Source organism: Podarcis liolepis (assembly GCF_965112155.1).
Source record: "Podarcis liolepis genome assembly, chromosome: 6".
NCBI lineage: Eukaryota > Metazoa > Chordata > Lepidosauria > Squamata > Lacertidae > Podarcis > Podarcis liolepis.
This window is the reverse complement of record NC_139559.1, coordinates 55,094,688-55,113,673: the sequence shown is the minus strand read 5'-3', so window position 1 is coordinate 55,113,673 and position 18,986 is coordinate 55,094,688. Positions and strand designations below refer to the sequence as shown.

Genomic DNA, 18,986 nt, shown 5'->3' with positions numbered 1-18,986 from the left:
AAGTTGGCAACCCGTGTTTCCAACCTTCCCCCCTTGTTTAAAAAAAGGAGGCAGCTGTTATAGGTGGAGAAGCAGTGGCAACCAGTAAAAGCTGAAACACTTTTAAAGAACTAATCACATGATGCGATACCATACAGTACCATATCAGTATTGCCTAAATAATATGTCTGTTAACAACTGTCTTTTCACAGCATTTTGGGGAGTGAACACGAAAAGCCCTTAATACGACGTGTTAAACTGAAAGGTTTTTTGTTAATTGAATTTATCCATTGCCTCCGCTGTTCTTTCTGACAGCAGCAAAGTAAGAGATTAACAGAGTCATTCTAAACTTGAATTCTGCCAGCTGAATGGTTGTAGGTTTCAGCAGAAGTCCTGCTATACAGGCTGAGGAGCAGATAAACTGTCTCCACACAAAAAATGTGGTGATACGCTGCTGGCATGGTTGTTCTGCAAGCAAAGATAAAGTGAAACAGGATGGATTTGAGGGCAGGATGTGGACAGCACAGGGTAGGAGCACACTCACACTGCATCAATGGTACCAGGAAATGGTGGGGGAACTGAGTGAATTTGAGCTAGCAATCTCCTGCTCTACATTGTGTCCACTTTGCAGACTATACCACAGAGCTCTTGTGCTGCTGCTTTTGCCTAGTTTGAAGGTGGCTTATTGTGAAATTTACTTGAGCTTGTTTGAAACTATAACCTCTGATTCATATATAATGATAAGCCAGGTTTTGTTAAAAGTGTAACTAAATTTGCTAAAGCCCTCTTTTTCTCGCCATTTGGGAGAAGAGTTGGGCAGGGGAAGATGTGAGCCTAAGACTTTCAGCAGCCCTTTGCTGTTTGTGTTTATAGCACTACTAAACCATGGTTTCATAGCTCCTTTATGGACAGGGAATTGTTCTAGGAATGTAATTTGATGGTTATTGTAGGCCTGAGGTTAGACATCTGAGCCAAGGCACTTCAGTTGGTTCTTCCAGGTCCTTAGTTATGCTGTGTTTCTTCACAGGGTCCCAAGCCTCTTCCTCAGACGAAGTCTTCTCAAAGTCTGGGTCAGGTGGGAACCGGACTGTTGGAAGCCATTTGGAATCCTACAACATTTGGAAGGCCATAGGTTCCCCTTCCCTGTCTTAGAGTAGGAATGTCCCATTTGACACAATTTTTAAAAAAGTTATTTGCATGGCTTGACACTAATTTCCAACACAAGAAAAGGATTGTCCTACCCTGGCTTGAAGAAAACACCCAATTGGTATTAGATAAATTGATCTGTGTTTTTGGTTTGAAAATTGTGTAAACCTTATTTCTGCTATCAATAATACTCCCATAAACAAACAGTGGTTGATCAATATCCTATTACTGCTATAGGCAGATGCACTTTGTTTCTAATTAGAAATTCATTGAATTGCAAAGCCCACCTTCCCAACAAATCGCAGGCCCTAAATGTTAATAATTGCTTTCCCTAATCTATACTTTTTTCTGTCCGAATGCTTTTCCTGTTGTTTAGTGTTACTTAATATTACACAGAGGCTAAGTCTGACAACGAAGAAGCAGTTCTTCCAGGCTGAAGTTGTAATCCATATCCTATATAGATTCTTTTTCTAATGTTAATAGCACCACATGTGGCCCTTATTGTTTTTATTCTGTTTATTCTTTCTTTGAAATAAATAGCTGTTTAACACAGATTTTATTAGCTCCTGCTGCTTATTTCTCACATTCAGGCCTATTTCTCTGTTTGTGGCACTAGGGTGATCTGTATTGGTATTATAGTAATTGATGTTACAAACACAGCAATAAGGCTATGACTTTGTAATTTTACCAAATAAAAACTCCAGGCCACAGGAAAATCTCCATGTTATATGTGCACCAAAACAAAGCTTTTAACATTTTTAAAGCAACTTCAGGAGGAGTAGAACTTCAATTTGCACAGGCCTGCCAGATGGTTAAAGGTTGTTCCTAAATGGATGGCCTTGATTTTAACTGGTTCACACCATTTTTTAAAAGATAATAGTAACTCAGTTCAGTTAATATTTGAGATCTCTTAAGGGAACTAACATTTTTTTATTGATCAAGTAGTATAGAGAGGAAGATACGGAAGCCATTTTACACATATTGAGTCCAATTGGGGAACTGAAATTCAATTTAGTTCATATTTAAAGGCGAACTTACCCGATTTTCACGTTTCAAAACAAGATGAGGGCTGAAACCTATCCATCCTTCAAAATTCACATTTATCCAAATTTAGCAATACCATTCTCTAGGGAAATAATGTGTATGAAATGCCTATACTAGGGCAAACTGTACATAAGCTGCATATGCTAGTAAAAAAATAGCATACAAAAATGGGCAATGTAGGAGAAATTGTTCTGCAGGATAGATAAAATTGCATACAAACGTGTTAGGAGAAAATTACATTAAAATGCTGGTGAATTTTCAAGACTTCAATTTTTATTTTTATTTACAAACTGATGAGGTAGTGTGGAGAGCTGAACTTTAGACTGGAAAAATGAGAAACAGAGAGACAGAAACTGAAACGTTTGCCCATGCCCAGTACTTTTTTCCAGGGGTACTAAGGGTACGCAGCACTGGCACCTCTTTTTTTTTGTTATTAAAAAGTGTGGCACTTACTGTAACAATTTCATGGTGACTACTGGCACCTATTTTTTTTTCTAGAAAAAAAGCACTACCCGTGCCTAGGTCCAATCTCATGACAGGAGTGTGCTTAGTCCCCTTGAAAACATCCGTGCTTAGGGCTGCAGGGCTATACCTATGGCATATACCTGGGAGTAAACTCTGTTATAATCAATGAAGCTTGCTTCTCAATAGATATACATAGGATTGTATTGTAACAGTGTCTTTCCCCCTGATATCAGTGGGAGTTCGTTAGCCTTCTCCAGACTGTGTCAACTCTGTAATGCAAGAGATGTAGAAACCTTACCTTCTACATTACCATCAGCATGAAATAGTCTTTCCCATCAGTTTAAATGCAATTACAACCCCAGTTTTAATATTTTCAAATATTGAATGATGCAATTAATCATACCAGTTTTCCAAACATTTTGATTTCTGAATAACTGGACCACTATCCTACTCTAAATGAATAAAATGAGAATCAGTATTACTAAACCACAGAGGTTACAGGGTATAGTCAGGTTTTCTTTCCCTTGATAAAGCAGGAATGGCCTCACAGTACATATTTAATCATGTACCAAGAATCATTAAAAGAAGTGTGGCTTTCAAAGCCTTAAGAGCACAGTTTCTTGCTCTGTACTGCCTGTCTGAGAAAGAAAGTGTTGAATTTGATAGTGATATTTCTTTTCATTTAAGCTCCATCCATTATTCCTGGTAGTGGACTTGTAGGACTGTGCATTTATGTTTGAACTAAAAAAACCCCACCAGTCTTCCTTGGGGGGAGTAAGTACCATTCAGATTTGAGAAGTCTGCTTTTATGATTTCCTATTCCCTTAATCATTTCTTTGCCAACCTGTACTTCCTCAGCTATTTTAATCTTTCTTCTTGAATTGATCTTGTAGCACCTGATACCTTTCAACACTTTTCACTGAACTGATTTCTAATTTGTCATATTGGAATCGATTTAAGTGTTTTCCTGTGCTCTTAACAAGTAGTAAGAGTCACCATATTCCTCCAGTTCAGGGTCATCACAGCAGAGGAAGCCTTTAAACATTTGCTACTGCTCTCAAGAGAAAAAACACTGAAGAGTTTTCTCTTAATGTGCTTATGAGATAAATCAGATTATCACAGCTCCACATTCCACAATATGTCCAAAATTACTATTATTGCTTGAAAAACTTGCCTTGTGAATATTCAGGGCCTCCACCATGGTAATCATTCCCAGTTTGACCTCACTTCAGATATGCTGTCCCAGCCAAGGGGTTTCATAAATTGGATTTCTTCCATGTTGTTTATTTTTATCTTGACCTTACTGTTGGGTTGACCAGAAAAGAAAGTAGTCATATCCAATGGATACATGGATGGTGAGTCTATGGCTCTTCAGATGTGGGACCAACTCCCTTCAGTCAGGAATGATGCAAGTTGTGTGATAAGAGTGATAAATTATTTTTCAACATTCCACCTTGAGCAAGTGGATGAAATTTTGAGCATGGGGAGACATCACTGGTTTTGCTGCTTGGCTGCTCTGGAAAACAAGATCTCATTCTTCAAATGGAAGCTGTTGTGTCACAAATTAGAATGCGTTTTAAAAAACCACAACAAAACTTTATTAGGGGGGATGAGTCGTTGCATGGGCACATCCACTGGTTCAATCCTGGTTTTGGCCCTGAATACTAAAACATCTAAGACTACAGCCATATGCAAATAGCATCTTGAAATGTTCTATTGTATTTGTGGGCAGAAAAAGTGTTGTTGTTGTTTAGTCGTTTAGTCGTGTCCGACTCTTTGTGATCCCATGGACCAGAGCACGCCAGGCACTCCTGTCTTCCACTGCCTCCCGCAGTTTGGTCAGACTCATGTTTGTAGCTTCGAGAACACTGTCCAACCATCTCGTCCTCTGTCGTCCTCTTCTCCTTGTGCCCACCATCTTTCCCAACATCAGGGTCTTTTCCAGGGAGTCTTCTCTTCTCCCCTTCATGGATCACTCACTGCCTTGCCGTGGCGAAGGGGCTTGAATAACTCAGAGAAGCTATGAGCTATGTTGTGCAGGGCCACCCAAGATGGACAGGTCATAGTGGAGAGTTTTGACCAAACGTGATCCACCTGCAGCAGGAACCGGCAAGCCACTCCAGTATCCCTGCCAAGAAAACTCCATGGACAAAGACAACAGGCAGAAAAAGTAGGAGAGGGCATTTCTCTAGTGAGGGAGTAACCCAACAATTTCTTGTGGGTTTGGGTGCCTACCACCAGCAGCAGCACAGCTTCTTATTTGTTCCTGAGTTTTTTTACTTGCTACTATATTTGCTGCCATTGTAAATGGCAGGAAGAGCACCAACTATGTTGGCAGCCAAACCACAACCTTGCATCTGCCACAATGCCCTAGGTCTAGCATCCTTCTGGGGTATTGTGGGGTGGTGGTGGTGGCTGCCACCCCCCACCCCCCAAAAAAAGATGGTGGTGAATTTTCGGAGAAAATTCTGCAAAGTGTTTTTTGGGGGGGTGAGCAAATGGAAAATGACTGAGAAATTTCAGCTCTAAGACCAACCTTCTGATGTCCAAAATTTGCAAGGGTGAGCAGGGATGGAGGCAGAGTATAAGTAAAGAATGGGAGAAAGAGGAGATCATTTCATTTTTATGTGCTTCCAAAACTCAGTGATTGCCCAATTATTGCTTTCTACCTTGCTAATGGATATTATGCATTAAAGAATTGGTGATAAGAGTCTTTATAATCAGGATTAATCCTATCATCGGCCACACTGAGCCACATGGCTCAGATGGTGAGCTGTGCACCTCTTACCTGCTGCCTGCAGGGACAAATACTACCCTGGCTGGACAACTAGCCACTGGCACTACTGCCACCAATGATTCCTCCTTCCTCCCAGCTGCTGCTCTTCCCTCCTACCTACCCACTGTTGCTGCTGCCCACAACCCAATTCTCTCTGGGGAGTCTATCTTATGCATTTCTCTGAGTGCACAGCCCTTCCTCAGAGTGATGCATTGTTAATGAGGTCACAGCAGAGACTGCTATGCTGCCGCCATATTGCACCGATGCTATAAAATGTCTGTTAGTTCATATCTGATTTTAACATTTTTGTATGGTTTTTGTTGTATGGCTTTATGTATGATTGCTTCAAACCACTCTGATATATTTTATGGATAGTGCTATATAAATACTTTAATAAATAAATAAATCGTACTGCTTTATGTATCTTTGCATTTTAAACTTAAAGTAACTTTAAGTGACTTCACCCATAATGCCTTGCCTTGAGGAAAGACCTCTTTCCCAAGCGAGGCATTGAGTTCACCCTGTGCTCCAATTCCTTATGCATCAGAAGCAATAAGAAAGAGCTGGGATTCTGCCACATGTAGAGTTTGATTTTTATATTGCATGTTGGTGCGAGCTTTGCCATTATACTATGGAAATAGCAGGAATGTATAGGGATAGTTTTGTTTCCATTCATGATACTCCCCCCCCCCCATACCTTTGCAATAGTCATTAAACTACCCATATGTGTTCTTTTGTATTATTCATATTGGCCTCTGCTTTTGAACCACGACTGGAAATACAAAGATATAGAAAGTGTATAGGAAGGTGACTGACCAGATGCTTCTGGAAATTCACAAAAGCTCCTACGAAGAGTGTTCACATTTTATTGGAGTCCACCTACACACCTGCATTATTGATAATAAAATCCACACAAAGTAATAGGCATGGGTAGTTGAGTTTTACGAAGATCCCTGCCAAGTGTCAACAAGATGAGTGGCACATTTTATCATGATCCAATGATACATTTGCAACTAATAATAGAGGGCAAAGGAAGTATGAGATTGTGCTATATTACATGAATAAAGATCTGTTGGAGGGGTTAGTTGAAAGAATTTATTTAGTGCTTGAGTGTGATAACATTTTATGTTTTTAATTATCAGAGTATCTGCTTTAAAAGGAACAGAAATAGCATTTTTGTCTTGATCAGAGGGTATATCCAAATTGTACTGCAGGGTGTTGTGGCACTCCAACCAAGGAATATCCAATCAGAGAAAAAATGTAGAAACTTCATCAAGAGAACTTAATTTCTCAGAGTTTGATAGCTTAACATTTTGGAGAAAACATACCACACTTCCTTGTCTGGATCAAGAACTGATTGCAGTCAGATGTAATTTGATGGTGGTGTTAACGAGGAAACAGTTCTAGGTGTCGGTATCACTAGCCATCTTTGTACTGGGCTTCTTTTCACAAACTGTATGATAAAGGAAAGAACTGAACGATCTGTGGTACCTTTACATGTGGGTAGTGAGAGTTGGGTAATGTACCAAGAAGAAATAAGAGTGGTGCAGGAGAACATCCTGCAGATAATCTAGCCTTAAATGAATTAGTTAATTTACACAAAAAATAATTCCTTCTTTGCACTCTTCCAACTCACCCTGAGTTAATTAAGGTTAGAATTAAATAGAAAAAAGTCAGCAAATATCTCCAAGGGCATCAATACTAGGGAAAAGAAGTAAGTGCTGAGAGAGAGAAAGAGAGGGAATATATGCCAGTATAAAAGGTTAAAAGAACACTGAAAGTTTAAAGTCTTAAGTCAGGAAAAGTTAGTGAAGAAGTAAGCAATGAAGAAATTTTAAGGTCAGGTTAGAATTGCAATTTAGAACTATTCAGCGACAAATCTAATAAAGACAGTTTTAGAGCCTAATAAAAGTTTGGCTACCATACTGAAATGAACAGTGCTTGATGGCATGCGTTGGTGGGTTGTGTCTGTATAATGGGTTCAACACATATATTCTGAGGGGTTAGAACAGCTCAACATTCTGGCTCAGTTGGAGAAAGGTGGCTGCCATGGTAGTAGAAAGATAATTTGAAGTGTTGAGGAGATTTGTTTTAGTTTTTGTTCTAAATGCTGGTTCATATCGAATGAGGATAAAAAGAAGTACATGATACAATGAATTATTTTGGTTCTAAAAATGTCCCTTTGTTAAAGGCAACCACCTCCACTTGATAAGAGTCAGGAGGTGTCATATCGTAGCCTATATAACTCATTATGATTAAAAAATAGTTCAGTTCTTTCTTAATAGGTATGTTTTGGTTTAGGAATGTATTTGTAAGAAGTCAGATAGCTTGCCATCTTATGAATTTGGCCTCCCACCCCAAGGTATCTTGGGTTTAAATATTGTTGTACCCTGAAACCTGCAGTGGGATGGGACCTGTTGGAAGACATAGAAAAAGGCTGACCTAAGTAAACCAATGCTCAGAGTTGTCCACTGTTATGTACTGAAGTTCTCACCCTGGGCCAACAGGGCGATACTGTAGATAGCTATGCAAATAAGGGATTGAAAGTGACGTTCAGTGATTGGATAGTTTTAGAAAATTGTTACAGTTACATTGTACTGGAGCTCTATATAAGCAGGCTGACTGAACCCTTCAGTTCAGTTCTGTCCTGGTCTGTGAATAAACAAGAGCTGTTTGAAGAATCGCTGTGTCGTCTGATATGTTCACCCACAACTTAACATCCACAATGCTCTTCTTCTTGTACAATAACACTCCCAAGGAAAAAGGAGGTGGCCAAACTTGCACCATTAGTGCCCTTTCATGGACATGAATTATATCTTATGTTCAGTTGCAAGTAGGAACTAAACACACTTGACTGTCAGTAAAGTTCGTATACCATCGAATGAATTTCATTCAGCATTTCGACTGCACAGACATAAGTTTCAATCTTTTAGATGAGGCCTTGAAAGAGCAAGATTTTGGGAAAGGCAAACTTTTCAGTTTAGTGTTCATGCAGGCGTGCTTCCATTTTCAAGGACTTCTAAGTGTCACCAAAAGAATAGAGACAGCGTAATGATGAGAATTAGATTAGAAGTGGATCAATAGGCCTGACAATAAATGAAAGCAACACAGACATTATTGAGCAGATTAGGAGAGATAAATTAAAGTGGACAGTATATTCTGCAATGCCAGTGCTACACAAATGTTGGACGAAGAGAGTTTAGAAGAATAACAACTATTAGGAAGTGTAAGGAAAAAGAAGTAAATGGCTGTAACATTTGAATGATGAAAGGGGGGGGGGGGACTCTCTATGCTGTAGTGAATGTCAAACGAATGCTGGATGCACCAAAATAAATGAATTGTCAATGTGAATAGCACTAGTACTTTCTTAGAATTTAGTTACCTACCATTGATGGGTGACGAGTGCACAGTGACATGCTTAAAGATTAAAATAATTATAAGATAACTTGTTCAGAACATACTTAGTCTAAACACCTTTGTTGGTGATTCTGCGAACCAGAAATATGAGGATTTCCAAAACTTTTTAAACAAAAAACTATATGTATGTGAGATCTGCAGAAATAAGGCTTATCTTTTCAGAGCTCATTAGTTGTTCTATGAGTTCCAGATCCAGACTGCTCATTTTTCAAATTCATTGTACTGTTTTTATAATGTTTCGCCTGAGCCAACCTATTCTGAACAAATTCTGTAAATGGTTTTGGACAGGTAAGCTCACCTTTCAGATGTGTGGGTAGATCATCACATCACAGTGACATGTGCACTCTTAAGTACACAATTATACAAATATGCTTGGAATTCATATCAAATATATGCAGTCAAAGCCAATATTGTAGCTTCTTAACCAAGATATCAAAACTGTATTTTAGTCAGTATTTTAGTGGAAGAGGATAAAATATTGTAGGAATTTCTACTTTCCCTAATCACAGTACAGCTCCAATGCCAATTTGAAGAAATGATCACATTCTTTTACTTATACAGATGAAGTTACAGGTAGGTAGTTGTGTTGGTCTGCTGTAGTCAAAACAAAATAAAAAAATTCCTTCCAGTAGCAGCTTAGAGACCAACTAAGTCTCTAAGGTGCTACTAGAAGGAATTTTTTTTATTCTACAGATGAAGACAGTGGAAAGTTTCCAAGTGATTTGACTAGAGAGCAGTGGACTTCAAAGTGTGTTCCTACAACCCTGGGCGGCTTGCAAACGATTACTTATTTCTCCCTGATCTGACATTTGCACCAGCAAGGGGGAGGAGGGAACATTTTAGGGCAGTTTGTCAATTTGCTAGGGATGTCAAACAGGTAAGCCACCATTCCCTGCTGGTGGCCAAGGCAAACCAAGAGGCCCTGTAGAACAAATATGCCCCACTCCAATTATCACGTTTTAACAGTACATAGCACCATGACTGTCAAATCAATGTGGAAAGGGCTCCCTGAATGTAGGATACAGTGGTGCCTCGCAAGACGAAATTAATTCGTTCCACAAGTTTTTTCGTCTAGCGAATTTTTCGTCTTGTATCTGAAATACACTGAACCATCTAACAAAGTTTTGGAAAACTGTATCTCAGAAAAGCATTGAAGGAATTCTTGCTTTTACTCACTGAAAATTTGTGCATATATTTTCTGAATCCAAGGGCTGACATTTTTTCAGAGGTGATATGAGAACAGCTTCCATGTGGTTGGATTCCACACCTCTCTAGAACCATGTGACTTAATTCCTGCCCTCTTTTCTTCTCCAAGCTTTCCCAGTTGGATGAATAGGTCTCTGCTATTTGGTGTCCGTTTTTTATTGTTTCTTAACACTAAACACTACTGTTTTAGTTTATTATGTTTTGTACATTGCCTTGAGATATATATGTGAAAGGTGATTGATTGATTGATTGATTGATTGATATATGTTGCCAGAATGGTAATGGGAGCCATGCAAAGGTAACTTCAATGCTGTTCTGGTCATGAAGTGGGCCTCAATGTTTATAGTTCTGCTTCCTTGTTCTCTGTATTGTTTTCCTGCAAGTGCTGGTATTGTGTCCAATGGCATCATGCTTCTGGAAGGATAGTTACAGGATCAGTTATTTGTGGTAACAACAAAGCCCTTGATTATCCAAGGCCTCTTTCTCTCACTTTTAATTAACTTCTATCTCATTTACTCCTCCACTGTGAAAATAAGGTGTTGTTTTATTTTTATAAAAAAAGCAAGGATGCTAATTTGTGCCACAGAATCCTGCACATCAGTACCACACTTTAAATCATATAATATCCTTTGCCGATGTGTTAAATGCTTCCTTGGTTTGACAAAGGTTGTTAAATCTAAGCAGACATGCATATGTGCATTTTTACCACTAAATTAATTACCAGCACTCTAAAAGAGTGCAAGAGAGAAGGCATTCAAAGGGCTGGGCATGGTGCACTTGGCTTCCATCCAAAAGAATAACATTGAGCCATGTAAGTCATAATTAATTCTATTGCAAATGTCAGAACACTTGCTTGGCATGTCTAAGCTGACCTACGAAAATTAGTCATCTTTCAGCAACTCCTTTTATCATTTGTTTTTCAGCAACAGCGGCAACTTGACCTCTTGACTATAACCAACCCTGGTGAGTAAGCCACAAGGCTCAGTTCTTTTTATGTTTTCTTAAAGAGATGGTTGTCTGAATGTGTCTCTTTCTCCCCTCCCTGACATGCAAAATGAAAAACACTGTTCACCAGAAAATCTTTAACATAATAACAACTGACAGCTATATTGTGCTTGGTAAAGCCGCGGGCAGTTATCCGTTCACAGAGCTGCCTCTTCAGACCTTTACTCTGTGAATTTGAGTGCTGATATTTCTTTAAGCCTCCTGGGGTTACTGTTAGTGGTATGTCTGCAGGGTAGATATGCTATAATTCACAATGTATGTTCAAGTATCACAGAAGCATTCCATTTAACTCTCTGCAGTGGTAAACTTAGATATTTACTAAAGAACAGAGGAAGCCGATATTATCATTGCTCACTGCTGGAAAGAGAGAATGTGTTTGTCATCTTGAAAAATATATTATTAAAAAATACTACATTAAAATAAAATGTTTCTGAAAACCGCTTTCTGAAGAACATACTAGCATGGCTATTATTAAATGCTGCTTGTCTGTTTAGTACGGTGGTGATTAATCATGCCAATAATGTTCATACTAGTTTTGTTTGTTTCCTGCTAAGTGCTCAAAACAACAGAATTGGCCGTGTGGGGTGAAGGCTGGATGACTCTGCTTAGCAGACACAGGATATTGCAGTAGCTGCATGGCACACCCCGTTCTGTGTCGTCGTAGCTAAGCATTGGAGTAAGTCTGAGTTGTGGGTAATAAATAGAAAAAAACTGAAAGCTGATACCATGTAGCATTAATGGAAAGGATCCAAACCCAAAGCATTTGGCTTCTTCTGATCTCCTCTGAGAGCATGGTGATCATGGTGCATTGGAGGATTGGAGCTGAAGGGGGCTAATGTAGCCCAAGGGAGATCCCTTGAGACCTTGTATTGTCTTGTGCAAAGCTTCTGACATATATTGCTGCCACCTCATCAAAAAGAAAACTCCAGCATAGAACACAGAGGCAGTGTGATGTTACCAAGCCTACACATATCTCAGGTTACGCCTTATGTTTTAACACATCGCTATATAGGTGTAATATTTTGAGATCTTGGGTCTAGAGAGATAGTGTGTCATGAAGAAGTTGTACTGTAGTCCTATTACTAGGAGGAATTAGCAAGGACCACTGAATACCAATTCAGGTTTTTTAAAAAGTTTATTATAACAAGTACCAAAAGAATCAGAAGGTAAAATGCTGATGCTGCTTGAGACTCCAAAATGGGATAATCACAAAACTTAAAATGGTAACAGGTCTATATACAGACTGAACAACTCCCATGTGGGCTGGGTCAACAGCTTATTTGCTGCTATAAATGAGATAGATGGAGGCAGGGAGCGTTATGGTTGACGTGTGAGAGTGGAGAGTGGTACTAAGGGTCTTGTAAACTGCATGGGAGCCCTAGATGTACCAGACTGAACAAAAATGATGGGGGTTTGGGCCTCGTGAGGGACGAATAATCAGTGTCATTTGAGAAATAGAAGAGAGAGAAGTAAACAAGAGTTACAGATACGACTACAGTTCCAAATGGCCCCACCCAAGCCTGTATGTCGGGGGGAGGGATAGCTCATTGCACTCAAAAACTTGAACATACAAAATTGCCTTGGTATATCCAATACTCTATGCTCTCTTTTTAAAAACTCATTTAAACATGAAAATGTAAGATTATCTCCATTTCATTAATTTGTGACTCACACATGGATAATTTTCAGGTGGCTTTCATTTCTGCTAGAGCTGTTTTATTGTGTCAAATTATAGATGCAGTTCTGCATTGCTCAGTTAATTTTTCACTGGTTAGAAAATAATATGTTAACCTTCCTAGAGTTAAATGGGATGATATGTGAGATTTACTGTATTACTCCTTTGATTGAGGCTTGCTTTCCTCCATACCACTGCCTAGGAAACTGCCGTGCAAAATTAGATGAAAAGAAAAGCTTTAAGACGTGTTTTTGGGGGAAAGTTGCTTAAGAACAAATTCCACTATTAAAACTCTCTGAAAAGCCATTGCTATTACAGTCCTGAACATTCTGGACGCTTCTGACTAATTGAAGCATGAAAATAATATGAACTCAAAGTCATGAAGCTATAATACACCTATTAGTAAAAATGATACAGGGTAATAAAATGTGACAGAAAGTTGTTCACCACTGAAACTCATGCTCCAACTATTCTTAATAGGCCATGCTAATTATTACTACATTGATTCTGATCAAAGTACACGTCAAGGGATCCTGGCTGAGTTTTCAAACAACCACACATAATTACTCTTCATGTTTGTTGGTGAGAGCTTCATAGGCTGTTGTATTTTAAAATGAATTCTTACATATCTTCCTATTAATGACAGTCTGCGCAGAAGAAAATATAATAATGCTCAGAAGAAGAGGGCAAATAAATTAGCAGGTGTGGAAGTATGTTAATCTGTTTGCGAGGTTAAATAGTAATTCTGGAGATAATGTTTACACAACTCTATGGAAGCTGGGAAGAGGGATTAGTTTTCAAGGCTAGTAGATGAGACCTTGGTCTTATGCATATTTTCTCAGACGTATGTTCTCCAATATCAAGGGGATTGCAGCCTTAAGCCATTATTGCTCATGTAATCATTACATCTTAGTTTTCCTGTTTTTAATCAGCAATGGTCTGCTTTGCACAAACTGCTGCTGGGGTGGTAGACCTGTGTTTGGACTATATCAATTCAGACTGCTGGTGAGGAGCTGAATGCTTCTTTACTGGGGGGCGGGGGGATAATCCCTACACTTAGAAAGTTAGGGGAAAATCTAGCCTTCTCCCTGACATTCTACATTTCTTTGGGTAGTGTGTGTGTGTATGAGTGAATATGAGAGCATTTTATAAAATGAGCTCCCACTTACAGTCTGAAGTGGTATTGTCCAGCTATAGATTTACAATGGGTTCTCCCAGCTTTGTATTCTACAGTTACTACAGTACTGACGTGTTGGATTTGCCCATCCAGTGCACTCATTTGCAACATTCTCTAATCTGGCACCCTCCATATGTTGTTTGACTACAGCTCCCCTCATTCCCAGCCAGCATGGCCAATGGGCAGGAAGATTATGGGAATTGTAATCCAAAACATCTTGAGGGCATCAGTTTTGGGAGGGCTGCTCCATTGGTTCTTGGTCTGTGCAGGTCTCATATAGCACAAATGGCACAGCTGGAGCAGCTGGGATAATGCCATCATGGAGTTTTCTAATATATAATTTCTGAGATAGCAAAAGTAACTTCTGATACTGTGCCTCATCCGATTTACCTAATTCCATGACCAGATAAAGTAATAGCAGTGGGACATGGAGAAGTATCCTAATAAATCCCAACAGACTACAAAAATAGCATCTCAGTAACTTAGTTCAGCAAAATACTTAAACCTGCTCTGAAATATTGATTCTGGCATTTTTATCATCCACGGGATACGAAAAGATCCTGGGCCTTTTCAAGGGAAACCTCAACCATGTAAGAGAATTCACAACAGTATTTATTTATTTATTGCGTTAATATCCTGCCTTTCCTCCACAGAGCCCAAGGCAGCATACATGAGTCCTCCACACACACCCTCCCATTCATTCTCATAACAACCTTGTGATATATGCTAGGCTTAGAGATAGCAACTGGTTCAGAGACATGGCTGAGGAACAAGATACAGCAATCCCAGTTGTCCTTTTTCCAAGCTTGCCTCCTATCATGATCCAATATTTGTGTGTCCTTCAAATGAATCCTGGCTGCCTGCAGAAGAATATTTTCACAGTAGAAAATCATCAGGCAGGTGTACAGAGGGGGTGGAACAGCAATACCTGGGGAGCAGAGGTTAGGCTTCTTTTTTAAAGCCATAAATGGAATGATTTATTGTGTGACAGCTTCCCAGTTTCAGGTGCAGAAATGGCCTTTTCAATCCTTGTAGCCTCTGTTCCTCATAGCTTTGCATCACTTTGTATATGTCCACCTAAACTTCTAAAACTGCTGCCAAATTATAAGTGTACTCTGTTTACACAGCAGAGAAATATCCCATGCGAAAAGAGCTGTGTGGGGGCTATTGTCAGGTTCTCCTATGCCATTGCTTGTTTGTCCCCTCATGCAGGATATTCATATAAATTCTCCTCCTAGCAGCCATTCCGTTCTGTCACAATCAATAGAGCAAAATGGAGATCCAACAGCTATGGACTCCCACCCTATTCTTCCATCTTGTTTGTGCTCTACTGCATTATCATGCTTCATTGCCTCTGTTCTTCAGACCAGCTTTTGCATCTTCCAAATCATGATTCCAGAATAAGTCTTTGCTGTTTACATAAGCTCCCTTCACTGGACTCATATTCGAGTTTTATTTTATTTGGGGTCTGAAGCTGAAACCTGACATTATGTTGTATGAATATTCACATCTTGAAGTACTTGACCTTCATCTACTTTTGTCTATCCAGCCTAAATTACGGTATCTTTTCTCTTGTATCATCAGTCTTTCTCCAAAATAATTTGTATGCTTAGATGACTGGATGATACTTACAATTTTGCAGCAGTTTTAAAAACTAGATGGTCATATACATAGTGATGCAAGCCTTGCTAACGATACAATCCAATATTTTGCTGTGGTAGGCAGACAAATCAGCTACTCTGGAAAGGAGCTTCTATGCATCTCCACAGAATATATAGGGATATTATATAGGGATATATAATATCCTTATATATCCCACAGAATATATAGGAATATTACATATAGGAATATATAGGGATATTATATTTTCTCCTCAGCCCCCCCCCCCATCTCTTGTTTTGTGACTAAATATGGGACTCTTCTTTAACCCAATTTCTAGCATAGCGACTTTCGTTGCTAGGTGTTATTTTAAAAATAGGAATTATAGCAGAGCTGCTTGTAACACTGTAAGATTGGTCTTTTTGCTTGCTTAACATTTAGTTTTGGTGCACACACACACAGTACATAGGAAACCTGAATATTAAGTGTGTGTGAGTGTGTGTTTTTCTGTCGGGAAATGGTTTTTCATCAAGTTAAATAAAAACCATAGAGAAGGCATTTGAAAAGCTAACACCATTACTTTTGAAATCTTTCTGCAACACCTTATTATTATTCTAGGTCACTGTGATGTTTCCATGCACCTTGGCATGTCCCTTTAATTGGATCCTTGCCTACGAAGGTCCAGCATAGTTGCATTGAAAGCTGACATTTCCAACTAACTGACCTTTTCAGGCCCAGTGATACTTCTATAATGATTATCCCCTTGCATTGTTTGGACACAATACCACATACTTCACAGCACATAAAGAATATGGTCTTTGAAAACTATTCAAAATTTCCAATCTCAAGTTAGCAAAATGAGAAAATTGGGTACAAACATTCATCAGAAGTGTTATTGTGCAGGTATCGATTTGAATGCCCTTTCATTTCTCTGGGAAAAAGTGTTGTAGTATAGAGTTCTAAATTAACTTTTGTTCTGTTTTTTTTTCTTCCCACTAACTATAAAAAGGTCAAATTCATTCATAAGCCTGAATAGATTTGCTGGATATAAGCAATAAGATAACAATCAACCTTCAAATAACCTTTAAAGAGACAGTATCTTCCTCTATGAACAATAATTGATCTACTCATTAAGCAGGAGGGAATTCTTTCAGGCTCACCTAAGCAAAAAAAATGTATAGGAAAAGGACACTATCTAAAACAACAAGGAAATGAAGTTTTAATATCAGAAATGGTTTAATTCTGCACAGGTCAGTGACGTCAAAGGCCTGTTCAGACCTTTACATATTAGAAATGAAAGCCTATATTGCTGGGTCATAGATGGAGATATTACATGTTGAGAAAATATAGAATCTCTTAGTATATAGATAGTTATTACTGTCTACACACATCATGAAAGACCAAAGGTGTGTATAAGCCCCTGACTCATTTCCTGATCTGAATATGCATCCAGGGGAATAAATGGTATCTGAAGAAGCCACTAAACAACAAAAGGTCATGGTTGTTGTGGTGCACATATTGCCTTTTCAATAGGCAGTCATCAAAATAATGAGAATCCTCTGACTATCGAGTGTTTTGGAGAAGGACATGGGCTCATTTCTCCTTTCATTCAGGTCTGCGGTGGCAGGAAGGTGCTAAGATAGTGAGTGGCACATTGTCACTTTCTTTTCACACTTAACGGCTAACTTTTAAAAGTGACCACTCCTTTCTTCTGGTAGTGCTCACCTTTGTCTAGTCATGGTAGATCAAAACTCCTTAAGATTTGTAGGCATCAAATCAGTGATACCATGATAGGATCTCATGAAGTTCCTTGATAGAATACATTGTGTTCATCTAGTCCAGTATTGCCTCCACTGTCAGTGACTCTTCAGGGTCGTGGGTCTCTAATGTCGTTTTACTGAAGCACTGTAACAGCCCACAGGCATAATTTCAGGATTTCTGTTTTAATGTTCGGCTTAACGTTTTACTGTATTTTTATCGCATTTGGATGCTATGTACTGACCTTTTGCTTGCGTTTCTATTGTTATAATTTGTGTGAACCACTTAGAGATTTTGTTATATTAAGCAGTATATTAATTATTAAAATGAATGCAGATAAGCTGGTAATGGAACAAATGAGGGACTGCATTTTGTGGGGCAAAGGCAGCTAAAGGTAGCTGAGATGGATGGATTAATGTGGGCAGCTGTGGCTCTGCTACATTATCTTTTCCAAACATACGGTATGGCAAGTTCTGATCACTGTTCTGATCACTAGGCCCATGAAAGCTACTCTTCTTACTATTTTGTATCCTTCATAAGTAAAAGGACCATTTTTAACCTCATAAAGGAATAAGATGACTAAAGGAATAAGATGACTAAAATGTTCCCGTTCCTTGATGAAGTATATTTATGCATTTGCAAGGCTCTCTAGAAAGTACCAATAATTAATATAAAAGCTTTAGTGTCCACTTATAAATTTTGCCAGGAAATTTTAAGAATTATGCTCTGTCAGCCCTTTCTTCTTTTTTTACAAAATGAATACTTAGCATTACCATATTCCATCTTCGACAAATAAGTGTGACATTTTTAATGATTCATTTAAGTTGCCGGCGGGGGTGGGGTGGAGAGAAAATGAAACCTTTGAGGTACCAAGAGATGTAAATGTTGTTTTTCCACATTTTATGATTCCCAGATGCCTCCTCTAATTGCTTTGCTAACCCCAAGTTTATGAAGTTATTTTCCAGAGTCAAACTCATTTATATACATGTCAGAATATAAGCTGAATTTTAAAAATAAGACCTCTGCATTAGAATTCAGGAATGATAAACAAATTCATTTTGAATGTATTTGCATGCAATTTACATGTAACAAAATGTACCAATATGCGCCTTTCACATACAAGTCCAGCATCTGTTTAACATGATGGAATAGCATGAGGGGATTTTGTGTTGCTTTATAAAATCAAATAAAATGATGGATGCTAAAATTCAATGAGTAAAAAAGACTGGTGAGGGTAGATAAGAGTGTAGGGAATCTATGAATACTAGTTGCATCATCTGCAGCTTTCAGAATAAAGATTTTTGTACCAGTTCTATACCTCTCTATTGCCCTAGAATCACAAGGCACTTATTATTTATTTCCTAGAAGTATATAATACTTCTCATGCCTCATGCGCTTTAAAAAATGGGCCTCTTTTTCTCTTTGAAATAATATATATGAAAAGATGAAATGATGGCTTCTGTTTGAAATAGCTCTAGAAATCTACAAACTTTGGGATGGATGGATGGATGGATGGATGGATAGACAGAATTTACTCTTTGCAAAGTAGGATTAAAATGCATCATGTCCTTAAAGTAGGGTTGCCATATTTCAAAAAGTGAAAATCCACAAAGAAAAGTTTTTGAGGGGTTTTTTCTTGGGGGGGAGCTTTTTTTAGTTTTGCACTAGCTTCACTTAATTTTTAAATACCACTGTGTGTATTTGAAATGTTTCGATAGTGCAGATCCAAAAGCAATTTG

General features: G+C 38.6%; 1 protein-coding gene across 2 annotated transcripts in view; it reads left to right on the top strand.

Annotated features, from left to right (window-relative positions):
- Positions 1–18,986, top strand: part of LOC310709664 (BEN domain-containing protein 5-like) — a 706,149-nt gene that overhangs the window by 334,241 nt on the left and 352,922 nt on the right. For both annotated transcript variants that reach the window (XM_083509645.1, XM_083509649.1), the window contains exon 6: positions 10,957–10,996. In XM_083509645.1, coding sequence (XP_083365771.1) covers positions 10,957–10,996 — 40 coding nt within the window. The remainder of the gene's footprint in view (positions 1–10,956; positions 10,997–18,986) is intronic.